General features: G+C 42.2%; 1 protein-coding gene across 2 annotated transcripts; it reads right to left on the reverse strand.

The window, feature by feature from the left end:
- Positions 1-437: 437 nt before the first annotated feature.
- On the reverse strand, positions 438-5,183 carry LOC136520312 (protein NDL1-like). Of its 2 annotated transcripts, XM_066513777.1 has the most exons (11): positions 4,928-5,174; positions 2,681-2,780; positions 2,499-2,596; positions 2,281-2,369; positions 2,126-2,186; positions 1,964-2,050; positions 1,811-1,888; positions 1,668-1,724; positions 1,532-1,587; positions 1,296-1,431; positions 449-1,224 (listed from the first exon to the last, which is right to left on the reverse strand). In XM_066513777.1, the coding sequence occupies exons 1-11, from the start codon at positions 4,988-4,990 to the stop codon at positions 1,003-1,005; spliced, it is 1,047 nt and encodes a 348-aa protein (XP_066369874.1). In that variant the 5' UTR covers positions 4,991-5,174; the 3' UTR covers positions 449-1,002. The 2 variants fall into 2 exon arrangements, with proteins under 2 accessions (XP_066369873.1, XP_066369874.1); XM_066513776.1 differs by having other exon boundaries at positions 438-1,224; positions 1,964-2,186; positions 4,928-5,183.
- Positions 5,184-7,789: the final 2,606 nt, after the last annotated feature.

Here is a 7,789-nt window from a genome sequence, read left to right on the forward strand (position 1 = left end):
AATCAGGCTATCTATTTTTCTCACGCGCACGCGTGCCTCTCTCTCCTCACCGCGCTCGCTCGCACGTGCTCCCCGGTGGCACCCATCCCCGTCGTGCACATCCCTAGCGCGCAAGTCTACCGGTTTAGGATTATGCATGCTACCAAACACTAGACATGTTTCTCTCTATATATAGTTCAATTTCCAATACAAGCCAAACAACACACCAGGCTAGGCTGGATTAGGTTAATTTTCACTAGACATTATGTAAGATAGATCAATACAGACAACCAATTAGACTCGCAGTGTCTTCCACGATGACAAAGATAGAGTAGTTGATTTCTTTAATATCCAATATCCAAGTAGGCACCAAGGGTAAAGAAAAAATTAGTTTGTTACAGCAGCACTGTCAAGTAAGTTTTGCATTTCACTCCACCACTGTACTATGTAGTACCAAACATCTCACACCTAGTAACAGGTTGCTTTGCCAACCAGATTATCAAAGTCCAACAAAATAAGGTGGATGCCACCGACCGAAGTTCTATAATTGGGTACAGGCAGAACATGACAAAATGCTCAATCCAACTTACATCTGTTCTGCTGCGCGCATCAACGAGAACTGATGCATACAACCAGAGATGACACCACAACATACCACCAGCCATATGATAAAAAACCGCTAACAAAAGAGAGGCTTCTGCAACAATTGACTGCCATCTGAACTCATTTAGAAGGCTGCAATGGCTCGCCAGTCTAACTTACAACCTGATAAAAAATGGAAATGTTGAGGCCCTAACTTTTGGCAACAACTCATCTTCCCTTATTATTTCTTCTCTCTTCAACAAATAATCTGTGACAATTTACAGCTGTTTCAAGGCTACAAATCAATGGAATCGACCCCCCACCCAACCCCGACCCTACTAACCTCTTGTCTATGTACATCGCGGAAACAACAGCTATGTCACTTCACCACAAAAAATCAAGGGATGCGCGTCAGTTCCTACGCCTTCTCATCATCTGTTCCTATGCTTTGAGGTTGGCTCGTGTCTTGATTGGCTTTAGCTTAACCCCCATGCTCTCAGGAGAGAGGAGCTCTGGTGATATGCAAAACGGACTCAGAGGGCTGCGAGGGCTACAGTTTATCTGGCTTGGCCTGTACAGGCCATATCCCATGAGGAAGTACTCCATTGGTATCAGCATTGCATGAGGTTGCTCCTCTGTCACAACCGAACCACAAGCTTGTACCTGTAGAAACACCAAACTTGGTATGTAAAACCCTAAAATCAATGTAAAAAAATCTGTGTGCAAATTGATACCTCCACAAGAGCGCTATATCGCCTATCAAGCTTTGCAGTCATGTGAACAGCTTCTGCATGGAACTGGGAATTCTCACCAACAAAAATTAGTGTTCTGCACTGTAGTTGATTCAGGTTCTCTGTCAAGTCTTTTCTCCTGTATAAAGCATGGCAAAATATTTGGTTCCACTCATCCACTGACTCAGGTATGACCATATGAGTTGATCATATAAGCTTTAGAGATAAAAAGGACATACTCATTGATAGTTTGGATAAATCTCCACACATTCATGCACTGTCGTTGATCTAGAAACTTCATTGAATAAAAGGAGGGTTAAACATCATAAACAAATACATCGTAACTGATAATGGATGAGAAGTCTTAGAGCATACGCTTCTACAAGCCTGCACAATATCTGATTCGGGTTCAGTTGAGCCTCCACGAACTCCCTAGGGATCATAAAATTCAAAAAAAAAAGTTTTAAACAGCTACGCAAATATCACATCACATGACATAACCTAAGCCATTTAGTTACCTTTCCAAAGTAGCGCTGCAACAAAATATCCTTCACGACATTGCACATGCCATAATAATATAGTAAATTTGACATTACCTAAGAAAAAAAAATGTCAGTACATAATCATTATTCTGAAGGTAGGTTCTTAGAAGCTAAATATCGAATAACTACCTTATTATAAAACCACTCAGACCATGAGGGAGCTTTACATAGAGGTGAAACGAGAATAAGTCCTAGTACTCGCTCTCTATACTTTGTCTGCAATAAAGAACTTAAATTACTAAGCAGTTGTGCAAGAAGCACAGAACACATTAGTTTAGAAGAAATGCATACTGCAAAGAGAGTAAGAATGTATGCGCCCGCAGTGACACCTAAGCACATAACTGAATCCAGTCTGGAAATACACAAAAAATGAACGAAGTTACTTCACAAATGTCGAGAGAAATTCTGAGAACTAACACTTCATTAATAATGTGCAAATATCTTACCCAAAGAAATCAAGTACGTCTGCGATTTGATCCGCTAAGTCATCAACAGATGCCACAGGTGTGCTCGACAAAATCGGAGCAGCTCCCAACTGCATGATTTTTTCCAAAGATCAGTAAACCATACAACCATGAAAATGTTGATTGAGAATCACCAGATGCATCATGCTAAGATAAAAACAGAAAGAATACACTTCACTGTAACAGCAAACTCCACTGACCTCATGTCCTGGGGGGCTGATATGGTAAATGCAAAAATTATGAAGCAGCAATGAAGCTGCTTCAGGACAGAAGAGTAGTCCTTGGAAGCAAGACATATCTGATCAACAATAAGGACTTAAGTCAAAGTGCTGTGAAATTTTTAAATGACCTAGCATAGGGTAAGCATGATTGTAAAACTTACGGTTCAAAGCAATATCTGGGTAAGTAATAAGAGCAGGCTTATCATGGTCACCATATATGGCAACAGATACAGATCCATGGTTGGTTTGTATATGATGTTCCTGAGGAAAACAAGAGGAAATTGTCAACACTTGGAAGAAAAGATGGCAATAACAATTACTAATCCACCAAGTTGTACTTCACACCAGATAAAATCTAAATGAAAATGATTCCCGTGGGTGGGTGGGTGGGTGGGTGGAGAAGGTGGGCAGATGAGTATTGTGATACCCATTAGATTCATGTGCATTCCCTGCACTTCAATCTATACCTCTATGGGGTGCTCAATTCGTAAGTTAATGATCTGCAGAGCCATTTCTTTCTCCAAATGAAAGAGAGAAACCAGCAGAGCAGCAGTACCTAAAGATTATTGAAAGAAGGGGTTCGTAACCAAACCAAAGCAAAGTTTGTAAATCACGATTGAAGTTATCTGATTCCTGCATGTTACACTAAACCTTGTAGGGTACTAACAAAGAAAAAAGCATAGCAGCTCCATTATAACGTGGCGTGTCACGGTAATGGTTTCTAGACCACATCTCCTAAGAAAAGGGGGAAGTATAGCACTAAGTGCCAATAATAAGAGATTCCTCACCAAGAAAATAGCTAAAAATATAAATAGCAAGAAAAGCATATGCTAGGAAAAATACAACTAGCTGTACTTTTCCATCACAGCAAGGATATGTATGACGACAAGTGGCAACAACATCATATCCATCCTAACCTGTCAGGAAAGAGACTAGTACACTTAATTATCATTCCTAATCACAGAGCTAAAAAATTTGTTTGAGTAATCCCGAGTGCAATTTCAATCCAAACCATTGGATCATAAATCCTACAGTTACTATGTAGGCCGCCAGGATCATATGCAGACCTGGCTAAGAGAAGTCCAGTTAGCAGAGAAGAGGCTGCTACAGACATATCTGTGAGTGTGAGATGCAACCAAGTATAGAATTTTGTCCACTAATCAGTGGGTCTCACACTCCATATTTCGATATAGATTACTTAGCCAACCATACTGATTCTTAGACAGCCTTTTTGGCCCCTCTACACTAACCTACTGATTTTCTCCCTATTTCCTTTTCACTGGCATTGCCAAGAATTATTTCCATACGAGCTAATGATGAGTGGTTTATCTTAAAAAATGATACGGCAGTTCTGCAGCTATATGAAAGATCAAATTCGACAGCATCAGATTTCACAGACAGTACATATTCCGCATAACCCAACCAATGGATGAACAAAGCTAGAACAGCATCCACTCACAAAAAAGGGGGGCTGGCTTTCAATCCATCAGACCTTACTCCAAATCAATTTGCAGTCATGCCTAGAGTTTAAGTTTCTTCCACATAGCGAGGAAGGATTTAGTGCGTGGAACTTGGCTAGAAAGCCCAGCTAAAGCGCTAAACAATTGGAGATAACAATTAATTTAAAAGAAATAAAGGAGGCAGTTAGGACACCCAAGCTACAACCCAAAAGCCTCAAAATCACATCTTTATGGTTTCTTTTCTTCTGGTGATAAGCAGGCACAAAGCAAGCGACTGATTACTTAAATTGATCTGCAAGATAGACAAACTCATATAGGACCACATGACCAAACGAGGACCATAAACCGTCGAAAAGAAATCAGCATGGGCAAAGGCAGGTAGAAGCTAGCACCCACAAGAGGATGCAACCCAAAAAAAAATCATAGCACCGATGGTACACGACGGCTAGCAAACGATGACGTATCTGGGGAAGCAGCAGCGGAGAAAAGGCAAAGAAAGAAGAACTGCCAAATTCCGAGCAAAAATTAACACGAATCCAGAAGCAAGTGCGCCCCAAAGTTACAATCTAGGTGGTCGAACTTGAAATTCAAACTATGATAAGCCGAATTCTGATTCAACAAACAAGACAGGTGAAATCCTACAAGAAAACAAGGCTTAAATCTGATACCAATACTACAATGCACCCAAAACAAGCAAGCACAGGTAGTGAAAATAAAGAAAATGCCGCTCCCCCTTGCAACTCCTAACCGTATCACACAAAGAACAAAATCGAAACTGAACTAAACCCCAGCACCATCAGCTTCGCATCTTCCGGCCGTCCAATCCAAGCCTCTCAATCCGCGCTACCCTGCCCGCCGTCTCCCTTCCCTTCCCTCCCTCCCCTCCCGAAGAACAGAAATCAACCGTAGCAGCGAAGAAAGCAAGGGGGAGTAGGGGGCTGCCCAAACCTTGCCGCCGAAGGAGATGCGCTCGACGTCCACCGACACAACGGAGCCGCCAGAGTCGCCCATACCCGCCGCCGCCGCAGCCGAGCGCACGGGCTCTGCTGTCAAGCTGGCGTGGCCTCTCCTCTCGCTCCCTCTCCCTCTCCTGCCGCCTCCGGTTTCACCTACTACCACCCCTTCTTCCTCTCTCCAAGATGCTCCGGCCGCCGCTTGCTTGCTTCCCCACCTTCGCTTATAAACCGAGCGTCTTCAGCGGCGCAGCGCTACCTGCGTTTTAGCCCAAGCAAGTTTCTGATTATTACGATCCAGTCCAGCTAACAGGGAAAGACGAAATAGGAAACCGACAGGCCAAGAGTCCATCGTCTGTCTAGCGCCGGTCAAGACTCAAGAACACATTTTCCGCTGTACTCCTTCCACCCAAAATAAACGTCCATCTCGTTTTTTTAAGAGTCAAACCTTATTAAAATTTAACCACCACCACCAACAACAACAACAACAAAGCCTTTAAGTCCCAAACAAGTTGGGGTAGACTAGAGTTGAAACCCAACAGAAGCAATCAAGGTTCAGGCACGTGAATAGCTGTCTTCCAAGCACTCCTATCTAAGGCTAAGTCTTTGGGTATTATTAAAATTTAACCAAATTTATAAAAATATTAATATTTATCATGTATAATAAGTATCATTAGATTTAGCATTGAGCGTACTTTTGTGATAAATTTATTTATTAGAGATACAAATGTTGATACTATTTTTTATATTTTTAGTTAAACTTAAAAACACTCCTCGAGAAGCAAAATATGCATTTATTCTGATACCGAAGGAGTACACTGCTTTGACAGTTGAGGCTTTGAGTATATACTTCTATGTAAATAAATACCATACATCTTTTTCGGGCTCACCTTTTAGCATGTTTGTTTTTAAGGTATATTTTGATGTCTAAGTATTGTTTGGGAACATGTAATTGTATGCCTATATTACAAGACATATAAACATTTTTCCTAATTTACTAGTTTAAATTCACTATTTACTAACTATATTAGGTATGGGACATGCTTGGTAGATTTTCCCCCTTGCCTTATTGTTGGGAATATGTAAGTGTATGCCTATATTAGAAGACATATAAACATTTTTCCTAATTTATTATTTTAAATTCACTGTTTACTAACTATATTAGATATGGGACGTGCTTGGTAGATTTGCCTCCTTGCCTATTTTTTGGGAACACATAAGTGTATGCCTATATTAGAAGACATATAAACATTTTTCCTAATTTATTATTCTAAATTCACTATTTACTAACTATATTAGGTAGGGGACGTGCTTGGTGGATTTGCCTCCTTGCCTAACCTTGCCTGCCCGGCCAGGTGAGCCAATTTGGCTCTCCTGCTTCAGCGAGGATAATCTTGCCCGCACAAGAATCAAGGTAATCTTGCTCAACAACCAAACAGGTTAGCTGCTCAACTCCCTAGCTCAGCAAGGCAATAGTCACTTGCAATATAATTTAGAACTATGACTAAATATGTTTTAGTTTTTTTCTCTTTTTACGCTATCCATCGTCGTGGTTCCTAAGCTGCATACTGCTGCCTCCTCTCCTCCCCCCCACCCCCATCGGAACTTGCTCCTTCTTACCCCTCCATTCCTCCCCCGATTTTATTTCCAATAATAATGTTTTCTTTTTTGTGGCTGAAAATTTTCTTTGTTTAGGATTAGATGAGAAATTTCTTTTTTTTAATAACAGAGCACTTAATTCTTTCCGTATTACCATTAGATTATTGCATTTGGCTTAGGTGAGATATGAAGCATGGCCTTGTATGATATGCACTCCTTGGTTTAATTTAGACCGTTAAATTACTCGAAAAATCTAACAGTGTATACCCTCCGTCCCTCAATAACTATCGGTTTTTTTGCGTGCCGTAAATTTGACTGGATTTACAAAAAAATACGTGTAATATTTTATCTCCAAAATAAATTTATTATAAAAATAGATTCAACGATCTATCTAATGATATTAATTTGGTAACATAAATATTAATATTACATTTAATCAAAGTTGTTTCTGGGGAAACCAAAACAACAGTTATTTAGGGACGGAGTATATTCCTTTTCTTTTTTTTTTTTGATAATCTAATATTTCAGACTCTTTTGGTGAACGTGATGCTCCTTTTAACATTGCTGTATATATATATATAACAGACATATTTTAAATTTTCTAGAGGCACCTTGCCAATAAGTCGACTGAAAGGCAACTTGGAGATTAAGGAACATGAAACATAGATTCCAAAGGCACACAATATTGTATTCCTTGCAACTTTCTTGATGACTGCTTGCGGCGCCGCCGCCGCGGCCACCTCACAGCCTGACACGGGGGCTGGATCTGCGCCCCCCCCCCCCCCCCCCCCCCGCCGCCGCAGCCACGACTTCCGGGGCGCCCCAGCGGCCATCGACGCAGCCGGGCAGCACGGAGAAAGCTGTCACAGCCGCCGTTGACGACATGCTTAGATCGTCGTCTGGGCCCAAGCCTGGGCCATTCAAACCCATGGACGCCCATCGGCCAAGCAAGTTCTCTCTCTCGCCGGCTGCGGCACCGTTCTTCCCGGCCTTCTCGGAAGGGCGCACGAAGCACCGCCGGTGGGCGGATGACGACGGCAAGGATTCTGACGACGACCACCCCACAACCTATCTAGAAGCCGCACGTCGTCCGCCGAAGCCTGTCAGTGTGTCCCCCGTGCGCCCTGCCTCGGGTTCAGGCCGTGCTGGAGCAGACCTCGGTCGACAGGGACACGACCATAGGCGGAGAAAGCACAGTCGGTCGCGTCCACAACTGGTGAACGGCTTGCTTGTGCGGCCAGTGGAGGGTCATGTCCCT

The sequence above is a fragment of the Miscanthus floridulus genome, chromosome 18 (assembly GCF_019320115.1).
Source record: "Miscanthus floridulus cultivar M001 chromosome 18, ASM1932011v1, whole genome shotgun sequence".
In the NCBI taxonomy this organism is placed as follows: domain Eukaryota; kingdom Viridiplantae; phylum Streptophyta; class Magnoliopsida; order Poales; family Poaceae; genus Miscanthus; species Miscanthus floridulus.

Bases quoted from the DNA above. Each gene is read 5' to 3' on its own strand.
- LOC136520312 (XM_066513776.1), bottom strand. From the start codon at position 4,990: ATGGGCGACTCTGGCGGCTCCGTTGTGTCGGTGGACGTCGAGCGCATC. The intron at 2,597-2,680 runs GTAAGTTTTACA...ATTGTTGATCAG, and splicing joins CCCAGATATTGCTTTGAACC to ATATGTCTTGCTTCCAAGGA. The intron at 2,187-2,280 runs GTAAGATATTTG...GTGTATTTCCAG, and splicing joins GACGTACTTGATTTCTTTGG to ACTGGATTCAGTTATGTGCT.